This window comes from Canis lupus, chromosome 23 (genome assembly GCF_003254725.2).
Source record: "Canis lupus dingo isolate Sandy chromosome 23, ASM325472v2, whole genome shotgun sequence".
Lineage (NCBI taxonomy): Eukaryota > Metazoa > Chordata > Mammalia > Carnivora > Canidae > Canis > Canis lupus.
Genome location: NC_064265.1, coordinates 1,919,389 through 1,945,098, shown reverse-complemented (window position 1 = coordinate 1,945,098; position 25,710 = coordinate 1,919,389). Strand labels below are relative to the sequence as shown.

Sequence of the window (25,710 nt, the reverse complement as noted above, 5' to 3'; positions counted from 1 at the left end):
TCATCAATCTCTCTGAAGATGAAGCACATTTACAAAAGCATCAGAATAAATCAGTAACTGTATTTATATTTTAAATTCAGCTATCAAACATAGCTAAGTTTTAAAATTTAATTTGCCAATATATAGTATAACATCATGTGCCCTCCTTAGTGCCTGTCACCCAGTTACCTCATCCCCCCACCCCCTCCCCTTCAACAACCCTCAGTTTCTTTCCCAGAGTCAAGAATCTCTTATGGTTTGTCTTCCTCTCTAATTTTTCCCCATTCAGTTTGCCTCCCTCCCTTATGGTCCCTTTCATTATTTCTTATATTCCACATATGAGTGAGACCATAAATTGTCTTTATCCAATTACTTATTTCACTCATCATAATACCCTCTAGTTCCATCCATGTCAATGTAAATGGTAGGTATCTATCCTTTCTAATGGCTGAGTAATATTCCATTGATCACATCTTCTTTATCCATTTATCTGTGAAGGACATCTAGCTCCTTCCACAGTTTGGCTCTTGTGGACATTGCTTCTATGAACATTGGGGTGCATCTATCCAGTCAATTCACTGCATTTGTATCTTTGGGATAAATATCCAGTAGTACAATTGTTGGGCTGTATGGGTAGCTCTGTTTTTAACTACTTGAGGAACCTCCATACTGTTTTCAAGAATGGCTGCCCCAGTTTGCATTCCCACCAACAGTGGGACAGGGTTTCCCCTTATCCCCATCCTCTCCAACATCTGTTTTTTGCTATATTATTAACTTTAGCCATTCTAACTGGTGTAAAGAGGTATCTTATTGTAGTTTTGATTGTATTTCCTGGATGACAAGTGATATGGAGCATTTTTTCATATGCCTGTTGGCCATGTGTATGTCTTCTTTAAGGAAATGTCTGTTCATGTCTTCTGCCCATTCCTTGACTGGGTTCTTTGTTTTTGGATGTTGAGTTTGATAGGTGCTTTAAGATAGATCATGGATACTAGCCCTTTATCTTATATGTCATTTGCAAATATCTTCTCCCATTCTGTAGGTTGTCTTTTAGTTTTGTTGACTGTTTCCTTCACTGTGCAGAAGCTTTTTATCTTGATTAAGTCCCAATAGTCCATTTTTGCTTTTGTTTCCCTTGATTTCATAGATGTATCTTGCAAGAAGTTGCCGTAGCCAAGTTCAAAAAGGGTGTTGCCTGTGCTCTCTAGGATTTTGATGGATTCTGTCTCACATTTAGATCTTTCAACCATTTTGAGTTTATCTTTGTGTCTGGTGTAAGACAACAGTCCAGTTTCATTCTTCTGCATGTGGCTGTCCAATTTTCCCAGCATCAATTATTGAAGAGGCTGTCCTTTTTCCAGTGGATACTCTTTCCTGCTTTGTCGAATACAAGTTGACCATAGAGTTGAGGTCCCATTTCTGAGTTCTCTATTCTGTTCCATTGATCTATGTGTCTGTTTTTGTGCCAGTACCATACCGTCTTGATCATCACAGCTTTGTAATATAACTTGAGGTCAGGCATTGTGATGCCCCCAGCTTTGGTTTTCTTTGTCAACATTCCTCTGGCTGCTCAGGGTCTTTTCTGATTCCACACAAATCTTATTTGTTCCAACTCTGAAAGAAAGACCATAGTATTTTGATAGAGATTACATTGAATGTGTAGATTGCTCTGGATAGCATAGATATTTTCACAATATTTATTCTTCCAATTGATGAGTTTGGAATGATTTTCCATTTCTTTGTGCCTTCCTCAATTTCTTTCAAAAGTGTTCTGTAGTTTTTAGAGTACAGATCCTTAACCTCTTTGGACACATTTATTCCTAGGTATCTTACAGTGTTTGGTGCAATTGTTAATGGGATCAATTCCTTAATTTCTCTTTCTTCTGTCTCATTGTTAGTGTCTAGAAATGCAACTGATTTCTGTGCATTGATTTTGTATCCTGCAATGTTGCTGAATTCCTGTATGGGTTTTAGCAATTTTGGGGTGGAGGCTTTTGGGTTTTCCCTATAAAGTATCATGTCATCTGCAAAAAGTGAGAATTTGCCAATTTGAATGCCTTTTAATTTCTCTTTGTTGTCTGACTGCTGAGGCTAAGAATTCTAGTACTATGTTGAATAACAGTGGTGAGAGTGAGCATTCCTGTCATTTTCCTGACCTTAAGGGAAAGGATCTCAGTTTTTCCCCATTGAGAATGATATTCGCTGTGGGCTTTTTGTAGATGGCTTTTATGAATTGAGGTATGTTCCCTCTATCCCTACACTGTGGAGAGTATTTTATTTAATCATGAGAGACACAGAGAGAGAAGCAGAGACATAGAAAGAGGGAGAAACAGGATCCCCGCAGGGAGCCTGATGCAGAACTCAACCACAGGACCTTGGGATCGTGACACAAGCCAAAGGCAGACGCTCAACCACTGAGCCACTGGATACCCTTGTGGAGAGTTTTAATCAAGAAAGGATGCTATATTTTGTGAAATGCTTTTTCTGCATCAATTGAGAAGATCCTATAGTTCTTGTCCTTTCTTTAATTAATATGATCTATCATATTGATTGATTTGTGAATGTTGAATTACCCTTGTAGCCCAGGAATACTTCCACTTTGTTGTGGTGAGTAATCCATGAATAATCCATGAATAATCCTTTTAACGTACTGTTGGATCCCATTGGCTAGTATCGTGGTTAGAATTTTGGCATCCATGTTCATCAGGGATATTGGTCTGTAATTCTTCTTTTTGGTGGGTTTTTTATCTGGATTGGGGATAATGGTAATGCTGGTCTCATAGAAAGAATTTGGAAGTTTTCCTTCCATTTCAATTTTTTGAAACAGCTTCAGAAAAATAGGTAGTATTTTTTCTTTAAATATTTGGCAGAACTCCCCTGGGAAGCCATCTGGTCCTGGACTCTTGTTTGTTGGGAAGTTTTGATCAAAGCCTCAATTTCCTGTGGTTATAGGTCTGTTAGATTTTCTAGTTCTTCCTGTTTTCACTTTTGGTAGTTTTTAAGTTTCCAGGAATGCATCCATTCTTTCAGATTGCCTAATTTGTTGGCATATAGTTGCTCATACTATGTTCTTAAAATCCCTTGTATTTCCTTGGTGTTGGTCATGTCTCTCCTCTTTCATTCATGATCTTATTAATTCGGGTCCCTTTTCTTTTCTTTTCTTTTTGATAAGCCTGGCTAGGGACTTGTTGATCTTATTAGTTCTTTCAAAGAACCAGCTCCTAGTTTTGTTGATCTGTTCTACAGTTCTTCTGATCTCTATTTCATTGAGTTCTGCTCTAATCTTTATTATTTTTCTTCTCCTGCTTGGTTTAGGCTTATTTGATGTTCATTCTCTAGCTCTTTTAGGTGTAAGGTTAGCTTGTGTATGAGATTTTTCTAATTCTTGAGAGAGATTTGTATTACAATGTACTTCCCTCTTAGGACCACCTCTGCTGTATCCCAAAGGTATTGAACAGTTGTGTTTTCATTTGTCTCCATGAATTTTTTAAAAGTTCTTCTTTAATTTCCTGTTTGACGTGTTCACTCTACACTAGGATGCTCTTTAACCTTCAAGTGTTTGAGTTCCTTCCAAATTTCCTCTGTTGTTTGAATTTAAATTTCAATGCATTGCGGTCTGAAAATAGGCAGGGAGTAATCTCATTCTCTTGGTATCAGTTGAGACCTGATTTGTGACCCAGTATGTGATCTGTTCTGGAGAATGTGCCATGTGCAGTTGAGAAGACTGTGTATTCTGTTGCGTTAGGGCAGAGTGCTCTGTATATATCTGTGAAGTCCATGTGGCCCAGTGTGTCATTCAAAGCCCTTGATCCTTATTCATCTTCTACTTTAGATGATCTGTCCATTACTGTGAGTGGGGTGGGGAGGTCTCCTACTATTAAAGTATTATCGGTGTGTTTCTTTACTTTGGTAATCAATTGGTTGATATAATTGGCTGCTCCCAAGTTAGGAGCAGAAATTTTTACAATTGTTAGGTCATGTTGGATAGACCTTTTATGTATGATATGGCATCTTACATGTCTTATTACAGTCTGTGATTTAAATGTAACTTGCCTGATAAAAAGATTTGTACCCCAGCTTTCTTTTGAGGTCCATTTGCATGATAAGTGGTTCTCCACCCCCTCACCCTCAGTCTGGAGTCTAAAATGAGTCTCTTGTAGACAGCATATGGATGAGTCTTGCTCCCCTCTCCCCCACTCTGGTATTCTTTGTCTTTTGTTTGGAGCGTTTAGCTGATTTACATTCAGAGTAACTATTGAAAGACATGAATTTAGTGCCATTGTATTACCTGTAAAGCCCCTGTTTCTGTACATTGTCTCTATTTCTGGTCTGTCTTACTCTTGGGCTCTCTCTTCGCTTACAAGATCCCCCTTAATATTTCTTGCAGGACTGGCTCGGTGGTCACATATTCTTTCAGTTCCTGTCTGTCCTGGAACTTCTTTATCTCTCTTTCCATTCTGAATGACAGCCTTGCTGGATAAAATATTCTCAGCTGCATGCTATTCTCATTTAGTACCCTGAATATATCATGCCAGCCCTCTCTGGCCTGCCAGGTCTGTGGATCAGTCTGTTGTCGTCTAGGTCTTATACCACTGTAGATTAAGAACTTGTCTCAAACTGCTTTAAGAATTTTTCTTTTCTCCGAAATTTGCAAGCTTCACTACTATATGTAGCAGCACTGATCTATTTTTATTGATTTTTGGAACATTCCTCCCTACCTCTTTGACTTGAATGCCTGTTTCTTTCCTCAGATTAGGGAATTTATCAGCTATGATTTGCTCAAATATACCTTCTGCCTCCCCCTCATCTTCACACACCTCAATAATTCTGGTGTTAGTTCTTTTTATGACATCATAAAAAGATTTCTCAAAGCCTCTCTCCATGGGTATTGTTTTTCTCTCTTTTCTTCACCTTAATTTCTATCAACCCTTCTTCAATGTCACTTTCTCTCTTCTGCCTCATTTACCCTGGCTGTTGGAGCACCTAGTTTAGACTGTATCTCAGAGTATTTTTAATTTTGGCCTGATTAGATCTTACTTCTGCGCTAAAAAAAGTCTCTAGTATCTTTTATGCTTTTTTCAAGCCCAGCTAGTGACTTCATCATTGTAATCCTGAATTCCAGCTCTGCCATCTTACTTATATCCATATCAATTAGATCTGTGGTAGAGAGTAGTATCTCTGATTCTTTCTTTTGTTGTGATTTCCTCCTTCTAGTCATTTTGCCCAAGAAGAATGGATGAATGAGTGAACAAATAAAAAATATCAACCATGATCCAAGGGAAATACACACTAGACAAAGCCAAAGAGGTCAGAAAGCAAAAAACGAAAAAAAGGAGGGAGGGGATTGTGGAAGAAAGGATATAATTTCACAGGGTGAACAAAACAAGGTGATTTATTTGTTCCTGAGTGTATTTTGGTCTCTGTGTTAGAAGACACTGAATCTAAAAATTGTAAAGGAAGTTTATATGTTATAAACTTATGTATGAACTTATATATATATCTTATTTATATATATATATGTTTTGCTTTTTTGTATATCTATACATAGATATACAAAATATATAGATGTATATATGCATATGTGTATATATATACAAATATATACAAAAATAAAATTGATTCCAGTTAAAGGAAGCCAAAATGAAGAATATATCTTTAAAAAAGTTCATGTAGGGACACCTGGATGGCTCAGCAGTTAAGCATCTGCCTTTGGCTCAGGGCGTGATCCCACCATCCTGGGATCGAATCCCACATCAGGCTCCCTGCATGGAGCCTGCTTCTCCCTCTACCTACATCTCTGCCTCTCTCTGTCTCTCATGAATAATAAAATCTTTTTTAAAAAATTTAAAAATTTTAAAAAGTACATATAAAAATGAAAGTTAAACAAAGACTTAAAGAATTGATAAAATAAGAAGCTAGTTCAAAAGGGGAAAAAAAGAAAGGGAAAATTATAAACTGAAATTTGAACAAATCATGAGAAATCAACTAAAGTTCTATATACAATTTTCTTCTAGTGCTGGAGTTTTGCAATCCTGTGTGCTTCATAAACTTGGTGTTCCCTGCTCTTCCAGTTTGTCTTCTGATGGAGGAGCCTGCTGTGCTGATTCTCAGGTGTCTTTGCCAGGGTGAAGTCGCACTACTTCTTGCCAGGGGGCTGGGCTCAGTGTAAGCTGTTTCTGGTTGCTCTGTGTGGCTTTTGTTCCCTGAAGACTCTATGCCTCTCCAGAAGATGAAAATAAAAATGGTCACCACCACCCCACCAATCTCCAGCCCTGGAGCTGATTTTGGTCCCCTGTCTTCAGTAAACCCTTAGGGATAAGCTGGTCTTTACTTTTGAGTGTGCCATACTCTGTAGACTCCTGTAGTGTGTGTCCACACTGATCCTCCTTGGGGAAGGCAGGTTTGCCCTGTTCTTCTCCTTTATAGAGCCCCCACAGTTAGAGCTGTCACCTGGTCATCTGTGTAGTCACATCACTCTGCAGGTGTCTTTAGATCTAAAATGAGTCTCTTATAGGCAGCATATAGATGGGTCTTTTATCCATTCTAATGCCCTATGTCTTTTGTTTGGGGCATTTAGTTCATTTACATTAGAGTGATTATTGATATGAATTTAGTGACGTTGTGTTACCTATAGAATTGATGTTTCTGGTGATGTTCTCTGTTCCCTTCTAGTCTTTGTTGCTTCCCCCTCCACCCCCCACTCAAAGTGTCTCCTTTAATATTTATGAGACTCGTTTAGCAGCTATGAACTACTTTAGATTTTGTTTGTATGGGAAACTTTTTTTTTTAAAGATATTTATTTACTTTAGAAAGGAGTAGAGGGGTAAAGGGAGAGAGAGACACACACAATCTCCAGCAGACTTTTGAGGAGCCTCATGAGGGGCTTTATCACAGGTCAGACATCAGCCAAAATCAAGAGCTGGATGCTCAACCAACTAAGCCACCAAGGCATCTTGGAAACTATCTCTCCTTCTATTCTGAATTATCTTGCTGGATAAAAGTATTCCTGGCTGCATATTTCCCTCCTTCAGCACATTGAATATATTGTGACTTCTTTTTGGCCTTCCCTGTTTCTGTGAATAGATCTGCTGCACACCTGATCTGTCTTCCCTTGTAGGTTAAGGACTTTTTCCCTTGTGACTTTCAGGATTCTTTCCTTACCTGTGTAATTTGTGAATTTGACTTTAATATGTCTTGGTGATGTCTGGCTTTTGTTGAATTTAATGGGTGTTTTCTGTGCTTCTTGGATTTTGATATGCGTTTCCTTCCTTAAGTTAGGGATGTTTTCAGCTGTAATTTGGTCAAATAAAACTTCTGTTCCTTTTTCTCTCTTTTCATCTTGTGGGACTCCTATGATTCGAATGTTATTACACTTTAAGGAGTTGAAGTTCCCTAAGTCTACATTCATGATCCAATGCCTTTCTTTCCCTCTTCTTTTCACCTTCATTTTTTTCCATAATTTTATGTTCTATATCACTGATTCATTACTGTGCTTCAACCATTGTCATTGTCATGGCATCCATTTGGGTTTGTATCTCAGTTGTAACACTTTTAATTTTGGCTTGAATAGTTATTAGTCTTTATCTTTGCAGTAAGGGATTCTCTAGTGTCTTCTATGGTGTTTTCAAGTCCAGCCAGTATTCTAATAATTGCTGTTATTAGTTTTAGTTCAGACATCTTATTTATATCTGTATCAATTAAATATCTGGCTGTCAGTACTTGTTTTTTTCTTTTTGAGTGGATTCTGGTCTTATTTTCTAGGTCAAAGAAAATTAAAAAAAAAAATTAAGATCCTAGGTGTGTTTTAGTCTGTTTACTAAGAGAAGCTTGATCCAAAAAATTTTTAAATAAGATTTTAAAGTTTAAAAAATTAAAAACAAATAATAACAAAGAAATTGCTTTTTCTATATTAAAAAAAAAAAAGAGGCTAGATCCTGTTTTCCCTACAGCTAAAGCTTTGCAGCATACCACGATCAGTAGATTTGGTTGTGCAAGTTTTGTGTTGGTCTTCTGGGGGAGGGGCCTGCTGTTGAGTCTCAGGTGGACTTAATCCTAATGGAGATGCACCAGTAAGGGCGCAGGGCTTGGTGTAAGCATCTCTGGCCTCCACTTCATGGTGCTGTTTTTCTCACTGAGGTTGGTCTGTGCTGGTGGGTTAAAATGGCTTCACCCCTCTCTTATCCATGAGGGGAGCTTGTGTCCATCATTCCTCAATAAGCCCTTAGAGAGGAGCAATCACCCTTCCTATGTCCCTAGCTTCTGTCAGATCCTGCCTTCACCCTGTGTCTGAGTTGTCTGCCTGCCAGGTGGCACAGCACTCCTGTGTTTTATCTCAGGTGTGACTGGGTTTCAAAACTCCAAACGTCAGAGATCACGATAGCACAGACCCATGTTGATCCTTTAGGGGTGGGTTTTGCTGCACTGTGTCTGGTGCTGGCTTGTCCAAGAGAATGGTCGCACAACTGTGCAGTGCTTCAGTTTATGGTAAATCAAAGCACAAAGCTGATGTCAAGGTTTGCTGCCCTCAGCCTGAATCTTTGTTCCTATGCTACTGAATGGGTAGCTCATGGCATCTGTTGGGTCTTTTACCCCAGAGAAGCACTATCACCTCTACCACATGCATTCCAAGCAGGGGAACGATTTCTCCTCAGACAACTCAGGGGATCCTTAGACCATGCTGCCCTCTCCAGGTCTCCACACTTCTTCCCCACCAGAGCCCTGCTCAACTCACCAGGCATGACTCTGGTGATGACGTTGACTTCTGAAATTTTAGACTGTGCTCTGCTGTTTATAAAAACATCAGGTAATTATTTTATTATTTTGTTTTTTTAAAGTTTATTTGACACACACACAGAGAAACCGTGCACACAAGCAGGAGTGCCAGGCAGAGGGAGAGGGAGAAACAGATTTCCTGCTGATCTGGAAGTACAAAGCGGGCCCAGGACCCTGGGATCATGACCTGATCCAAAGGCAGACAACCAACTGGGCCACCCAGGCACCCCTATTTTTTATTTTATTTTTAAACTTGTGGTATTTAAATCCTCTTTTTCCCAGTCAATGGTTTTGAGAAGAATTTTTTCTTGTGTAATCTCCTGCCCATGTTTTCACTCTTTCTCTCTTGCTTCTCTTTCTGCAGTCAGGCCTCCCTCCCCTCCGCAATGTCTGTGGCTCTTTTCTACCCCAAACCAACTCTCTGCAGTTCCTACCTCCCACAAGGTGGCCCCTTTTTTTCTGCTTATCGACATGCAGCTTTGTTCCCTCAGTCTACATTTCAATTTCCTGGGTGTCCAAAATGATTTGATATTTTTCTAGCTGTGTTCAAGGGAGGCGGCAAGTTAGGGTTGCCCTACTTCTCCACCATCTTAACCCTCCCCCTGGTCTCTCCTTTCCACTTAAAGTCCCTTTTACGAATTCTTGCAGAGCTGGTTTAGTGGTCAGGAACTCCTTTAGTTTTTGTTTGGGAAACTCTTTAGCTTTCCTTCTGTTCCGAATGACCTTGCTGGATAGAGTATCTTGGCTGCAGGTTTTTTCTCATTCAGCGCTTTGAATATATCATGGTATTCCCTTTTGGCTTGCAGAATTCCTGTTGAAAAATCTCTTGCTAGCCTTATGGGCTTTCCCTTGTCAGTTACTGATTTATTTTGTCTTGCTGCTTTTAACATTTTTTATCACTATTTTTTGCAAAGTTAATTACAATATGTCTTGGTGTTGGTCTGCTTTTGTTGATTCTGCTGGGGGTTCTCCATGCCTCCTGGATCTGGATATGTTTCCTTCCCAGATTAGGGTATTTTTTAGCTATTATTTCTTCAAGTCAATTTTCTGCCCCCTTTTCTTTCTTCCTTAGGACTCCTATAGTACAAATGTTATTTTGATGGAATCACTGAGTTCCCTGAGTCTATTCATGTTTTGCATAATTCTTTTCTCTCTCTTGTTCAGCTAATTTTCCATTACTCTGTCTTCCAGGTCACTAATTTGTTCCTCTTCTTCTCCATCCTGCTGTTCATTCCATCAAGTGTTTCTCATTTGATTTATTGTGCTCTTCATCTCGACTATGTTGTTATTCCTGTCTTAATAGCCTCACTCATGTCTTAAACTCTTTTCTCAAGTCCAGGGAATTTACTTATGATTATTGCTTTAAATTCTTTATCATTAGGCATGTTACTTTTGCCTAGATTTCTGGTTGTGACCTTGTCCTTTCATTTGGGACAAATTTTTCTTTCATTTTGCCTGCCTCTCTGTATCTCTTTTTCTGTGTTAAGAAGGTCAACTGTGTCTTCTGTTCTTCAAAGTAGTGACTTTATGAAAAAGAGTTCCTGGAGTGTCCTGGAAGGCAGTGTCCCCTGTTCACCAGAACCTGGCACCTCAGGAGAGTATCCTTGTGCATTGCTTACACCCTGCTGTTGTATCTAAGTCACTTTTCCTTTTCATTCATCTGAACTGACCCTGTTGTGGGCTGTGCTTGCTCTGCAGGGTTAGTGGAACCCAAGCAGGCCAGCTCTGGTGGGAGGCAGGGTCCCACTTGGCTTCTCCCAAGTTCCCACTTGGGAACTTGGGAGAAGGATGATAATGTTAGCAAAACTTGCAATGGGCTACTAGTCCTTTGCAGGATCCCCTGAGGCACTGCTGTGGATGGGAATGTACAGCTGGGTGTGGTGTGGTGGTTGGCCTTGATGCAGTAGTTGGGCTAGGCAGAAGGTGTGTGACTGCGCAAGGTGTGTGACTGCAACTAGGGAACATAATATGCAACATAATTGCATAATTGCAGCCGTAATTGCAACTAGGGAACATAATTGCAGAGATGCACGTAGGTGTGGTATACGATGGTGCCTAGTGGCACTAGGCCAGGGAGTGCACAGCCAGTCATGCCGGCACAGCATGCAATTGTGGCTGGGGGTGTGTCACTAGGTGAGACACACGAGGATGGCTGGAGGCAGACAGCTGGTCAGGCATGGCAGATATGCATGCCACAAGGTGGCAGCCGTGCACCTGGTGGCTGGGTACCCATACAGTTTAACAAAATTTGCCCTGATTCTGTGACCAAGGCTAGCAGGCTTGGAGTGGGCAAATCCTCAGAACTTGGGCATAGCATACTAGGTTAGGTAGTCTAAGTGTCTATGCGATCCTACCTCCCCTAGGTGTCCCCGTGCTTATACTGGGGGTAGTGGAGGAAAATGGCCCTTTCCAGGTCCTTTGTTTTCAGTCTCCCAAACACTCCGAAGTCAATATGAACTGATGTCTCCTGTTTGCCCCTGGTGTTGTGTAAACTGCTTTTACATTCCTCTCTGCACAGGCTGCTGTCTTTCTAAGGATAGCACTCAGCTATCACTTGGTCTCCCAGCTTGTCCAGTGTTTAATTAGCTTGCTTCAAAAGCTCATTACAAGTCCCACTAGTTTTACAAACACACAATTCAGCTCCCCTGGTTTTTAAAGCCAAATGCTATGGGGATCAGTCTTCCCCTTGTGAACTCCCAGGTACAAGTGCCCATTTCTCTGCCCTCTTTGTGTGTGCAGCTCCATCCCTCCTGCCAGGCAGCCTTCCTTCACCTTTCTGACCATCCTAACCTTTCAGATGTAGCTTATTCTCTATGTTTAGTTATGGAGTTTGTTCCACCACCCTTAAGATCACTCTAGGTTTATTGACTTGGATGTGGATAATATCTAGTTGAAAACATGGCAGTCCAGGGTCCTCTTACTCCACCACCTTCCCAAGCTCCCTGATTATTATATTAACATCATATGATTGATTGCCTAATTACATCTTTGCCTGTTTCAGAAACTATGTAGACAGATATGAGTCAGTTATCATTACTAGATATCCTCCTGTCTTCCCAGATTTACTTTGATTTCCTAGTTCTTCCTATCTTATGGTGCCAGTACCATCCAGACCTAAACTCCTCTCAAGAATTCCAACAGCCTACAATGTCCTGGTGGCCCCAGTCATACCTGCTCCCTCAAGCCTTCACAAAGGAGCCCAGGTGGAGAAGCCCAGCACATGCCAGAGCACCTTCCCCAGTTTTCATTAACAGAGATATACCCATTTTTATAAAATTCTAGAAAATGAAAACAAATCTACAGTGACAAAAAAGCAGATCAGTAGTTACCTGGGGCTGGGGCTGGGGCCAGGGCAGGAATGCACTATAAAAGGGACTCTTCTGGGAATGATGCAAATGTTCTGTATACTGATTGTGGAAATGGTTTTCAACATGGAGTCACCTATCAAAACTCATTCAATTGTATACTTTAAATAGATGCAGTTTGTTATACTTTACGACTAAATAAATTTGATTTTTAGAATGAAAAAAAAAAACCAACAAACAACTAACCTTGATAGAACTTAACCACCAACCTAATAAAAACTCTAAGTATAGTAATTTTAGTGGATACTAACAAGCACTATTTTAAGTGCCTTATAGTTATGAACTAGTTTTATCGTCACAACCTTATGAGGTAGCTCCACTTTACAGATGGAAGAACTGAGACACAGGGAAGCTAAGTAACTTGCCCAGAGCCACACACCTAAGAAAGTGGTGGAGCCAGGAACTGAGCTAGGGTACAAGCAAAAAAATCTGTGCTCTTAACTACTATATTTCTTTTTAAAGCAATAATACAAGACTATTTCCTAAACACAAGAGCATTTAACAGCAACCAACGAGAGTGAACACTATATGCAATTGCAAAATGCCAAAACATTTCCCTCGAAAGTTAGAAGACATGGAACATCTGCTGTTCACTATTCAAAATGTTTGTTTAAAACAGTTTTGTTGGGCAGCCCTGGTGGCTCAGCGGTTTAGCGCTTCAGCCCAGGGCCTGATCCTGGAGACCCGGGATCGAGTCCCACGTCTGGCTCCCTGCATGGAGCCTGATTCTCCCTCTGCCTGTGTCTCTGCCCCTCTCTCTCTTTCTCTCTCTCTGTGTCTCTCATGAATAAATAAAATCTTAAAAAAATAAAATAAAAAGTTTTGTTATCACACAACTTAAATGACATACAGAATGGAAATGAAGAAAGTACTATTATTTGTTGTATACTAAGAAAAGTTAGGAAATGAAACTAAAAAAAAAAACTATTAAAACTAAAAATAATTTAGCAAGGCAATTGGATCCAGATAAAATTTTTAGAACTCAGTAATTTTTTTTTAATACTAGCAATAACCAATAGAAATTGAGCTGTGGCTTTCATATATAGACCATTTTCCTCCATACATGATCCTGAATACTTTTCCAGGAAGTAAGGACATTCATTTTTTTTTTTTTTTAGGACATTCATTCTTAATGAAAACCTACACCAGACTGGTGGTGAGGGGTAACATACTTATGAATAGAGCTGGCTTTCCCCCTCCAGACACAGAATGGTAGGACAATGAGCAAAGAACAAACAGAAGGTAAAATTATAGCATCCAATAGGCAAGGGGTTCTGACCAGTAAGGTGCAAATCACAGTGGAAGCATGGGTCCATGTGCTAATATGGGGTTGGGCTCCTTCTCAGAATACAGGTGCTCCCAAGATAAAACATTTTTAAGTAAGTCCTATCTGTAGATCTTATAAATATATCTGAAAACAGAAATTTAAAACATTTATTTACAAATGGCAAATTTCTAGTTGTGTCCTTGTTTCAGTAGTTTTTATAGACCTCCCCAATACACATTCTTCCTAATCTTTTCTGAGGTGCCTCCCCCCAAATCACATCTAATTCTTATTTTCTTGAGCCTCAATTATCTTCTCTTTCTTCTCCACTATCTCAGACATAAATTGGAGCTCACAATCATCTCTCCCCTGACGTTTACATATCTGACATTGCACCTCTAACCTTCTCCTCTGCTACACTGTCAATCCTACTGTCCTGCTAAGAGAAAAGGGGCAGATACCAGAGGCAAAGGCTCCCAACAATGGGGCGCTCCTGCAAGGATTGGAAGAGAGGTGTTTAAGCTAATGTCTCATACATGACTATAGGATTCTGAAAAGACTTCCTGTTTCTTAACTTTATGGGGAATGAAAGATGGCCTGGAAGATAATTATAATAATAAACTGTACTCCTCTCAACTTGGTATTAGATGGCAGTTACAGGAAGATTGAACTACTTGATATGGAAATCAGAGTCTCTGTGAATCAAACCACAGAAAGCAGGTAAAAGTACTTATCAGTGGAACAACTGCTGACTCTAAATCCTGGATATACAGGTTCACACACAGATGCATGCTCAAGCACAAATATTAGTTGAGGCTGAGGTACCAGAATTAATATTCCCAGAGGCATATGTAGAAGACATGAACAAGGCCTTTGTATGTGGTATCCTATGGTGTCCATTTTTAAAAGTTTTAGGTCTAGTGGCAAAAGGGAGTACATGCCCAGATTAAGAATGGTTGGAGAGTGAGTTTGAAAAACTTAAACAACTAGTCTATGAAAATTATTAGCTATATGCTAAAAGACATAGATACCATACCAAAACTCAAAGAGCTTACATTAAGTTGGGATGAAGTATACACATATGCCTTGACAACTGTTCTCAATGCAATTTAATAACAACTACTAATTGTAACAGACTAATTTGAAGCATTGAGGTCAAGTCAACGGAAGTTTAAGAGGAAGGAAAAAGCATTTTAAGAAAAAAGTCTTTCTGAGATGAGCTGGATCTTAAACAGTCTGAGGGACAAAAATTAGCAAAGAAGAAGAAAAGGTTCTCTAGATAGGAAATACAAGTGATGAGGATCCAGATTATAATGAAACTTTTTAAAAGGCCATTCACAAGATAGGAACCAGAGCATTGGAGAATGACTTTATGCAACTGAGAAAAGAATTACCTGGAAAAAAAAAAAAAAAAGAAGCATATAACCACTGTCCTTGAGAAGTATACAATTTGATTATGGGATTCATAACTAAAACCAGAGACACATTTTAAACAAAAAAAGAGAGGAGAGGAGAGAGGGAGAAAAGGGGGGAGAGAAGGAGGGAGAAAAGAATGTAGGGGGGGGAAGGACCTATAAGCACACGAAATGTGTAGTCCTTACTTCTCTCATAGTAGGGAAAAATGGCACTATGACTCTCCTACCTTCATAACCCAGCAGAAAGAATACAAGGAATAAACCTCCTTGATTAATGATTCCAAGAGAAGATCAGAGTATCTTTCTTACAATGAAAGTTTAACTCAAGTTTCTTGCTCTGTCTTAGAAAATCATGTCTTAACAAACTGTGTGGGCCAGAGCTGAGTGCCTCTCACCATCATGAGTTCGCTGATGGTGATTAAAAGTGGAACGCTGACTGAAGGCTTTCCCACACTCAATACATTCATAGGGCTTCTCTCCAGTGTGAACTCTTTGGTGCACAGTGAGCTGAGAGCTGTCACTAAAGGCCTTCACACAATTGTTGCATTTATACGGTTCTCCCCAGTATGGGTTCTTTGATGAACCATAAGGCTAGAATTATGACTGAAGACCTTCCCACATGCATTACATTCATATGGCTTCTCACCAGTGTGGATTCTTTGGTGTATAATGAGGTAGGAGTTTTGGTTGAAGGATTTTCCACACTCCTTGCATTTATATGGCTTTTCACCTGTGTGAAGTCTCTGGTGTCGAATAAGACATTTACTCAGACTGAATGCCTTACCACACTCATTACATTCAAAAGGTTTTTCTCCAGTATGAATTCGCTCATGGTCAGCAAGTTGAGAGATCTGACTGAAGGCTTTCCCACACTCACTACATTTGTATGGTTTTTCTCCAGTGTGGAGGCTCTGATGTCGAATAAGACATTTACTCCGACTGAAGGCCTTGCCACATTCATTACACTCATAAGGTTTCTCCCCAGTGTGGATCCTCTGATGGTCAATAAGATTTCTATTAGAACAGAAAGCTTTCCCACATTCATTACACTTGTAAGGTTTTTTACCAGTGTGAAGTACCTGATGACGGACAAGATTTTTACTCCGACTGAAGGCAGCCCCACATTCACTGCATTCATAAGGTTTCTCCCCAGTATGGGTTCTCTGATGGTCAAAAAGTTTGGAACTTTCATTGAAAGCTTTTGCACATTCATTACATTTATATGGTTTCTCACCATTATGGAGTCTCTGGTGTTGAATAAGATGGGAGCTATGCCGGTAAGTCTTTCCACACACTCTGCACTCATAGGGCTTTTCCCCCGTGTGGGTTCTGAGATGAACGATGAGCTGAGAGGTCTGCCTGAAGGTCTTACCACATTCATTACATGCATAGGGTTTCTCTCCTGTGTGGATTCTCTGATGCCCAATGAGGTGTGAACTCCAATTGAAAGCTTTACCACATTCATCACATTGATATAATTTCTGTCCCTTCAGTACTCTTTGATGTGCTGCAGCACTAGGGGACAGGTGTGGATGCTTCCCAAGTTCTTTATATTCATCACATCCACCTTTTGTGGATTTATCTTTGTCCTCATGTGTTATTTTGAAGAAAGCATTTTCCAGTCTGCTCCCTTCTTCATCTGAGGGTTGCCCTTCCAGCTTCTCTGAAGTACCTTCACAGGCAGCTCCTGCCTCTGGTTCCCCAGAAACTACTGCACAGAGCCCTCTTGACGTCCCATCAGATGACTCTGGTCCCTTACAAACTGCCAGCTTCACAGGCAACTCTGAACACCGCATCCTAGTGTCACCTGTGGCCAAAAGAGAAGAAAACAACTTTTACACATTTCTTGTCCTACTGAGGAAACAGAGTCATCAGGAGTCTACGTACCTGAAAAAAACCTTCACATCAGGAGATGACACATTTTGAACAGGAGAAAAATGGGAAATAGCTCAAGCTTCTCTTCATGGACAGAAAGATGAAGAGGGGAAAGACAGTCAGTAGGGGAGGGTGGAAGAAGGGCTGTCAGGACACAACCCATTAATTGTTCTAGTTAATTATCCAGTTAAAAGACAACCAGAAGGCAAGAGAGCAGACTGTAAAGGTGGTGTGACCTCACAGGAGTCACCTAGTAAAATGATGAACTATATAACGTCCTTTCCAACAAGATGCTGTAAGTTTCCATGGTTCCCAGTAAAAATATTGAGGAGAGGAGTGGCAAATACCTCAAATCAAAGATGACAAACAGTATGGGCAAACACATTCAGGGAAAAAAACGTATCAAAAGAAGTGATTCTCACATGTGAGAAGATTCAGGTGACAAGATTCAGAGAAGCCACAGGCTCAGAAATGCTGGGGGAAAGTACTGGAAGGGACAGCAGAGCTCTAAAGGGGGGATCCTCTAGTCTCTGGAGCAATGGACTGGTAGAAGTCATACTGCAAGGACTGCATTCCTATAAAAATTAAGAAAGGGACTGATAATTTGAAATATGAATCAAAACATGTCTTTGGTATCTTGATAATGTGGAATCATAGAAAACTGAACAGCTAAATATTTCCTTTAGAATTTGGAAATGGTGGAAGAAGCAAGCGATCAGTCACGTCTAAACACAAAACTGTTGGTTCCTTTTAATCGTATCTTAACCAGGGCAAGCCGTCGTGGCATTTCAGCACACAGAAAGTCACAGGTATCACTGCCTCTCTGACTCCTGAGCCCACCACCCTCTGCCATGTTGGCTACTGTCCTAGACCTGCCAACCAGAGAACCTGTCCTGAAAACACTCCCTTCCAGGAAGCTGTCCTTGCTCTGTGCCAAGTAACTGGTCTCAATACCAGTCAGTCAATACCACGACTGACTAGACCAGGGCACGAGGCCCAAGTGTAGCTTCTCTAATATGTTACACCTCAGCCTCTGCTGCGGCCAGGAGCAAAGTTCTGCCCAAACAGAGATGACACTTAGTGGCTGAACCACCCTTAGAGTCCCTCTCTAAGTAAATTCTGAGCTGGAAATAGGGCAAAAGAAAGAAAACTAAAACAAGTAGGAGATCTAAGCTGAAATGACGCATGGAGAGAAGCCCAGCCATCAGGAGCCATTGCATGCAGAAACTGTGGCAGCGGAAAGTCTAATAATGCAGCGGCTATGAGGGGACAAAAGATTCAGAGTGAAGAAAATGAGTAGCAGTGGGAGGACAAAAGAGATACGCAGGGAGCAACTGCCTGACATTCCCTGGCATAAAAATTATTTGCTGTTGCTGCTGAGGGCCCTGTTTCCCAAAGGATGCTCTAGCTGGTGGGTTTTGTTTGATCAGGGTTTCCATTCCTTCAGCCTTACTGGAAGTAACACAGTAATGTTATACACACACAGTAATAATGTGAGCGGCTCCCTATTCCTTACAACTACAACTTCTAAATAAACCACCTTAGGCCAATTAATAATGAAGTAAAGACAATGCTGATAACTTAAGGCTGAGCGATGGGCACAGAGAGGTTCATTACACTATCCTCTCCGCTCTGTCTCATGTTGGCAACTTTTCACAATAAAAATTTAACAAGCAAACAAACAAACAAAAAAGAATGTAGCAAAGAAAATGTAAAGAAAGGAATGCAGACTACACTACTGGGGAACAGAAATCATTACCCAATGAGGCCACGCTGCAATAATTTCCCGGCATGATGCTCCGGTACACGGCTCTCTGACCGACTGCCGGACCTTTCCACTTCCTCTCAGTATAGTCCACAGACAGGAACTCGTACGCTGCAGACACCTGGAATGACAAGCTTCTATCGCTCAGGGATATTATATTCCCAGCCTGAAGACAGACACATCAGGGTATCAAGAGCCCAGGGTGGGGGCCTGGTGGGTAAAGGGTTGATAGGGGACAGAAGCTGGGATGACATATCTAAAAGGACAAGTCCAGGCCCAGACAGAGTCCATGAACTCAGCAGGCAGGACCTAATTCCAGAGGAAGTCATTAGGCAGGGAAACCGCAGGAGTAGTCTCAGAATTGGCCAGAGCCCTGAAGATGAGCGCTAGCTATGCCCAGGCCACAGACTTGGGAACTCATGGAAGACAGAGTCCAGCTCACCTGGGGCCTGACCATCTGAAGCACAGCTGCTGCTGCCTGGTCTCCTGACTTCCCAGCTTGGGAAAGGGCAGGCACCTGCGAAGCACACGGACCTGAGGGAGGAAAGAGAGCTGTGAGAACAAGCCCTGCCTCGGCTCCAATAGGGTCTGTGTCCCAGTGAGTGGGTTCAAGAGAACCCAGGCAGCTCCACACACTGCCTCTCATCCCTCTTCCATACAGGCGTTATTCTGAGTGTGCTGTGAATTTTCCATGCAGGTGTTATTCTCAGGGTGCAGAGGGTCCCTGGTCAAACAGAAATGGCCATTCCTCCCAGCCCTCCCTCACTTCAAATTCTCTGAAGGAAGCTATACTTCTGCCCACTTTCTCTCCCTGTGGCTTCCCTGGTGTCAGGCCAGCCTGATGTGCCCCTCACGTTTCTGGCCCCTCATTACTGATTTCTTTCCCTTCCTTCTCATTATGGACATTGCAGGCACTCAGGCCTCACAGCATCCCTTTTTGCTGTCACAGATCTCATTGACTCGCAATGCCCTAATGCTGCCTGCCTTCCCAGTTCCTAGCTCTCTTCTAGACCCCTATTACAGGCTTCCAGCTACCTACCGGACATCTCATTTGGGTGTCCCTCATCACCTGAAATTCAGAGTCAAATATGGATGTTCTTTCCACGTTCTCTTCCTGACCTCCCAATTTCTTTTAATGATTCTCATTCATTTTCTTCCCTTAAACTTGCATCCATAGATAGTCCTCTAATTAGCTTTAGTTTCATCATGATTTGTATCAGATTTCCATCTGGCTTCTTTTAGGCAACTGACCACATCATAATAAAATTCATTTGGAAAAATCAAAGTCTTCTACCCAAGAGAATTTGGGAAAAAATAAGTTAAGGACTCATAATTCCAACATCAGAATTACATTACTAAGCAGCAGTCATCAAAGTAGAGTAGTATTGACATGAGGACAATTTTATAACAGGATAAGGGTTGAGAGATATACCCATACATCCATAGTGACTTATTTTTGACAAAAGTCCCAAAAGTACTGAAAAGAGAATGGACTTTTCAAAAAATGGTGCTGGTACACCAGATGTTCAAAAAAAAAATAGTGTTAGACCTCTTCTGCAGGATACATATTAAAATTATAAGGATTGCACACATAGGCACCTGTTGTACATGACCTCATAACTCAGTGCACCATGTCACAGATGATGCTTATCTTCCCCAGAGACCACCCCGCATTTCCCACCACCATTTAGTACATTTAAAAAAATCACTACCTTCACTCAGAAGCCATCCCCTACTTCGTCAGAAGCCAATACATACTCAACATCCTCCAGATTCAGCCGATGGCATCAGGACAGACAAAAAAAAAAAAAGAATGACTAAACACAGATGGAAAGAGGCTCCCAGGAGAAAGCATGCTGCCATCCAGGTAACAGAAAGAAACTACACTCTTGTTCTCAGGGCATGAAGAGTCAAGCAAAGGACTACATTAACGATCACACAGGCTGAGGAGTCTGCTAAAGTTCTGGCAGAGAAATGAAGCCTTGCTGTAAAAAACTAGGGGAGAAAAAGAAGAAGTAGTATTTGAGAAAACAAAACAAAGGAAAAGGATGGAATGATAAAGTAGGTGGCCCAAGGCCCACAGACAGACTTGAAGATCAGCAACAATAAAAGATGGCTGAAAGGAAAGGGTGCCTCAGGATCAAGAGGAAGAGGCTCAGGGGCAGCCCCGGTGGCTCAGCAGTTTAGCGCTGCCTTCAGTCTAGGGTGTGATCCTGGAGACCCGGGATCGGGATCGAGTCCCATGTCGGGCTTCCTGCATGGAGGCTGCTTCTCCCTCTGCCTGTGTCTCTGCCTCTCTCTCTCTCTCTCTCTCTCTCTCTCTGTCACGAATGAATGAATGAATGAATAAATAAGTAAAATCTTAAAAAAAAAAAAAAAAAAAAAAGAGGGGCAGGTTCCAACCGTGTAAGCCCCAGCAGCACAAACGGATAGCAGAAACAACAGTTCAGAAGGAAGCTAGAAGTCAGAAGGAGGGACAGAGCTGTAGAACAGACTGGAGAAGAGCATGAAACTGAAGTGTGGAAGAACAAGAAAGCTGCTCAGGGTAACCAGAGATCAGGCAGTGAGGCTAAAGAGAATGAACTTGAGGCCAGAGACAAATATTCTGAAGAAATGCACCAAGCAGGAAATCTAAATGACAAGACCTATCTCAGGAAATGGAGGCCCACAGTGCAATTAGCACCAGAAACAAGCCTCCAAGCAGACCTGTTCTGAAGCAGCTGTTACGGAAATGTCTGAAGAGGTCAGTGAGGCATCTGGACAGAGGTGATGAGAAGACTGACAGACAGGAAAATGAGGGCAAAAGCCAGGAATTTGGCAAAGGATTTCAGGTTTCCAACCAAAGAAAGCACCACAAATACGGAGAGACATGCCCGCCCCCAGGGCCTTTCTGAATCCGGATGAAAGAGCCAGGGCACAGGAAAGACATGGGGACCAGTGAGCTGAACCTGCCCAGTTCAGGTATCCCAATGCCTCAAGGTTTCTCCATGTCCCAACTAGTTTTTGAGAAAGAAGAAAAACTTCACTCACCCCAGGCCCAGGAGGAAACCTGAGCTGATCAGGCCTCTTCTCCCACAGCTTCATACTTTGACCCCAGTCTCAACCCCACAATTGAAAATGGCTTTGTGAAGCACAGGGAAAAACCCAAGCAGTTATCCAGGGCATTTTTCAGAAATATTTTTTTTGCTTTTCTTTGCTTTTCTTTGCTTTCTTGTCATTTTGCTTCAATTCATACACAATGTGAATTTGTTTTCTTTTAAAATCCTCATTAAGCACTTTCTTATTCTTGTGTTTTTCCTATCAGTGTAAGGATACATACGCTTTATTTTATACGCTGATAAGGAAACAAAAAGACTGCTTCCAGTACATAATTAAAATGTTACATTACGCTTAAATACATCGCTTAAGAAATGAGCTCAAACCTAGCACCCAAAACTTGGTTTCTCCATACCATTCTCCAATAAATAGAACTAGGGATCCTTGGAGAAGTGGTGGTGGTTTCCAGGCTGGGGAAGGGAAGAAACAACGTGAGTATTCTGTGGTGCCAGGAAGGCGGGGAAAGACACCAAAAAGGATGTGGGCTCTGCAAGGGGAAACAGAAGCCAACCTCAAGGCGCTCCCCATGGCCAAAGCTGGAGTACTTTAAGCAATAAAGTAAGTAATATTAGCACTGCATCATAGCCCAAAGAATACATACCCAACATCACACACTGATATAACTAACCGAATAAATAAAACAAAGGGAAACAAGGCACAACTCTTCCTCTGACAGTATTCCAATTAACAGAAAAGAGGGAATAACAGAAAGTCACCATTAGACCATTACACTAATAAGATCCACCAGGAGGGCTAATTAGTGGGTGAAAGTTAAGGAAAAACAGGATATTGCTATGCAAGGTCTCAAAGTATCTTCCCCGAAATAATCACCAGTTACAAAGGGAGAGACAGTAGGTTTACAGTAGTGACACATGGCAGATACCAGCAGGTCAAAACCAATAGCGACAAAAAAAAAAAAAAAAAAAAACAAAAACCAAAAAAAAAAAAAAAAACGACAGTAACAAGACATATGGACACCATCCTCAATGGAAGCAGAAGAAAACATCTGACAAAACCAAAGTAAGAGTCACTCTAAAAATACCAGCACGACATACTTCAAAGTGTCGAGGTCACAAAACACACGAAAAGATGGAGAGACTGTCACATACTGAAGGGAACAAGGAGACATGACAACTAAATGGAATGAGGGATTCTAGATTGGTTCCCTGAACAGAAAAAGGTCACTAGTGAGAAACTGATGAACTCTAAGTAAAGTCAGCAGTTTAATTAATAGTACCACACTACTGTAAATGTCTTCAGTTTGCTGACTGTACTATGGTTATGCAAGATGTTAACGTTAGGCAAAGTAAGTAAAGAATATCAGGGAACTCTGTACAGTTTCTGCAACCTCCTGTAAGTCTACAATCATTCAAAAAGACGGCAGCCCAGGTGGCCCAGAGGTTTAGCGCCGCCTTCAGCCCAGGGCCCGATCCTGGAGACACAGGATTGAGTCCCACGTCAGGCTCCCTTGCATGGAGCCTGATTCTCCCTCCGCCCGTGTCTCTGCTGTGCTTTCTCTCTCTCTCTGTCTCTCATTAATAAATAAATAAAATCTTAAAAAGAAGAGAAAGCTTTTTTGAATTGAGGAAGCGTGTTATCTTTTTTCTCTGATTTATTTTTATCTTAGGTTACAAATTAACTTGGCAGTCAAAGATATTAAACACTGTCACTCTTCTCTCTTAACAATATCTACTGAGCACCTACTATGCCCCAAGCACTAAGGTCTCTGTAGGGAATAGAGACAAACAAATAAAAACCTGCCTTAAAAAAAAAACAAAAACAAAAAAAAACACCTGCCTTGCACAGCTTATAGGAAGACAGACAACGAAGTGAAGGAAATATACAGTATGTTAGTGCCCGGCACCATGCAGTATAATAAAACAAGGAAGGAGGCTACGAGGTTTGAGATCAGGGAAGGAAATGTTTAAGCTCAAAAATTCAACCTTGTAGAGCACATCATGGTTCACCTGACGGAGCTGTTTCAGATTTTTTTCTGATACAAAAATACTGCAGACTGCCAAATACAGTAAGTTATGGTTACTATACACTATGTATATTTACCCCCAAGCAACTCTCCAATATCACGGAAGGCTTATACACCAAGACCTCTTGGACACGAGGACCTCAGAAAACTTAAAGTGGCATAGCTACCATTTTTGATGCTGTTGTCGGTTTCCTTTCTAGGTACAAATTGAGGTTTCCCTTCAAAACATTCCCATCGGGATCCGTGGGTGGCGCAGCGGTTTGGCGCCTGCCTTTGGCCCAGGGCGCGATCCTGGACACCCGGGATCGAATCCCACGTCGGGCTCCCGGTGCATGGAGCCTGCTTCTCCCTCTGCCTGTGTCTCTGCCTCTCTCTCTCTCTGTGACTATCATAAATAAATAAAAATTAAAAAAATAAAATCTTTAAAAAAAGAAAAAACATTCCCATCATTTCGGCCTACAGGAAGGATTATGGCTTTTAACCAAAGTCTGTCTGCCTTTCTCCAGCATTAACATTGACATGTAAGAACACCCTCCTTCATCAGGCCCTCAACACACACACATACACACACACCCGTGTAAACAGATGCGAGTTCTCCGACATTCCTTCAGCAAATTACCACTAAAGCCACTCGCTGACATTTCCCTGCAAATAATGTACCTACCACTACCGAGTTTTCACTCTTGAACTAGTTTCAAACAGGATGGTGGTGTTCTTTCCTGGCCACCACTTTAACCCAGAAGGAGACCATCCTCTGACTTCTGAGGCCTGTGCCAGTCAGATACAGTGCAGTGGTTTCGGGTTGGAGCTGCACCGTCTGTTTAAAAACTCCCTTTTATGAAAATAAAATCTTTTAAGAATATATCACCGAAAATAAAAACTCTTTTATATATTTCGCTTTCATTTTGAAAGGAGACAAGATTGTGCTATTTTTCTGCACAAACGTCACTTGTTGAGCCTTGAGAGCTTCATGCAATGTGTACTATGGAAAATAAACTAAACTGCAAACAACACGTTCTCATCACACTCACGGAAGTGTGTCTTAGCGGTGCCACGACGCCGGCACCAAGTGTGACCACCACGTGAGCAAGTGCATTCCGCCGGCTCAAGGTAGTGTGATTTTCAAGGAGCAAGAGTATAAATGTACTTAATGCCGCTGAGTGATGCCACACTTCAGTAAACAGATAGCACCATGTACGTGTGTGCGCGTGTAGGAGCCTGCATCGCCAGCGCATTTTACAGCTCCCCGCAGCACCCGGACGGAGCTCTGCGGACTGCGGCTACTCTTCCTTTGCGGGCACTCCCCGCGGCACCTAATCGTCCAGAACGAGCCCGCTTTGTTTGCGCAATTGGGAGAAAGGACGCGGCGCCGAAGCCAGGACCCCCGGCTGCGTGCCCGCGGCTGCGAGGCGCTTCCAGGTCCGCACCGGAGCCCCCGCCACACCGCCCGCCCCGGCGCAGCCTCCAGGCCCGGCCCCGGCCGCCCCCTCCCGCAGCCCGCGCGGCCCCGGCCCCGGCCCCGGCCCCGGAGCGCCCGCCCGGCGGCCCCCGCCCCCGCGCCCCCGCGCCCCCGCGCCCCCGCGCCCCGCCCCGCGCCGCCGCTCACCGACTCCGTGGGCCCCCGACGCTCGGTCCTCCGGCCGCGCCACCTGCCCAGGGCCCCGCGCCCCGCGCCCCGCGCCCCCGCCCCGCGCCCGGCGCCCGCCCCTCCGTCGGCTCCGCTCGCGCACGCGCGCCGCCGCCCGGGGCCTCTCTAGGAAGCTGGGAGGGCCAACGTCTCGGCTTCTCCCAGCGCCCGCGGGAGGCAGGCGGGCCTGCGAGCGCGAGGCTTGGCCCCCGGCGCCCCCCGCCCCGGGGCCCTGCCCCTCCGCGCCGCCGCGCCCCGCCCTCCGGGTCCGCCCCCCGCCCTCCGACGCCAGGGTAGCCCCGGAGCCCAGGAGCCCACACCCCTTCCAACAGGTGGTGGGAAGGCCCGGCTGCCCCCCACCCCGCCCCGGGGAGGAACAGGATCCCAAACCAGGGGGCAAAGCACGGAGCACGAGCTTGTGGCTGACCGGTTCTGGCCGAAGGGAGAGCTGGTAAGGGGCCGCGCATCACTCCAGGAGGACCTCTTCCCTCCCTCGTCACCACCACAGCTGGGGGCACTTGCTGGCCTCCAGCCGCGCACACACAACTGCACCTCCCATGACCTCCAG

The 25,710-nt window shown here is 42.7% G+C and overlaps 2 protein-coding genes and 1 long non-coding RNA gene across 11 annotated transcripts in view; 1 reads left to right on the top strand and 2 right to left on the bottom strand.

The window, feature by feature from the left end:
- The window catches only part of ZNF445 (zinc finger protein 445), an 82,899-nt gene that overhangs the window by 56,648 nt on the left and 541 nt on the right, over positions 1-25,710 (bottom strand). For 4 of the 9 annotated variants that reach the window (XM_049100008.1, XM_049100015.1, XM_049100016.1 and 1 more), the window contains exon 1: positions 25,122-25,224. The exons of 1 other annotated variant lie outside the window; for it this stretch is intronic. The gene's annotated coding sequence lies outside the window, so the exon portion shown is untranslated. Of the gene's footprint in view, positions 1-23,682; positions 24,969-25,121; positions 25,225-25,569 lie in introns of those variants that run through there. 4 more of the 9 variants (XM_049100010.1, XM_049100013.1, XM_049100012.1 and 1 more) reach the window with 4 other exon arrangements.
- LOC125753446 (uncharacterized) lies at positions 923-14,798 on the top strand. Its single transcript, XR_007405324.1, has 2 exons — positions 923-5,286; positions 5,994-14,798. It is a non-coding gene; the product is annotated as an uncharacterized LOC125753446 (long non-coding RNA).
- LOC112668840 (zinc finger protein with KRAB and SCAN domains 7) lies at positions 14,472-25,698 on the bottom strand. Its single transcript, XM_025461485.3, is given in 5 exon segments — positions 14,472-15,352; positions 15,355-16,602; positions 18,430-18,556; positions 18,878-18,969; positions 25,570-25,698. Coding segments are annotated over 5 exon segments (1,707 nt in total). The 5' UTR covers positions 25,610-25,698; the 3' UTR covers positions 14,472-15,152.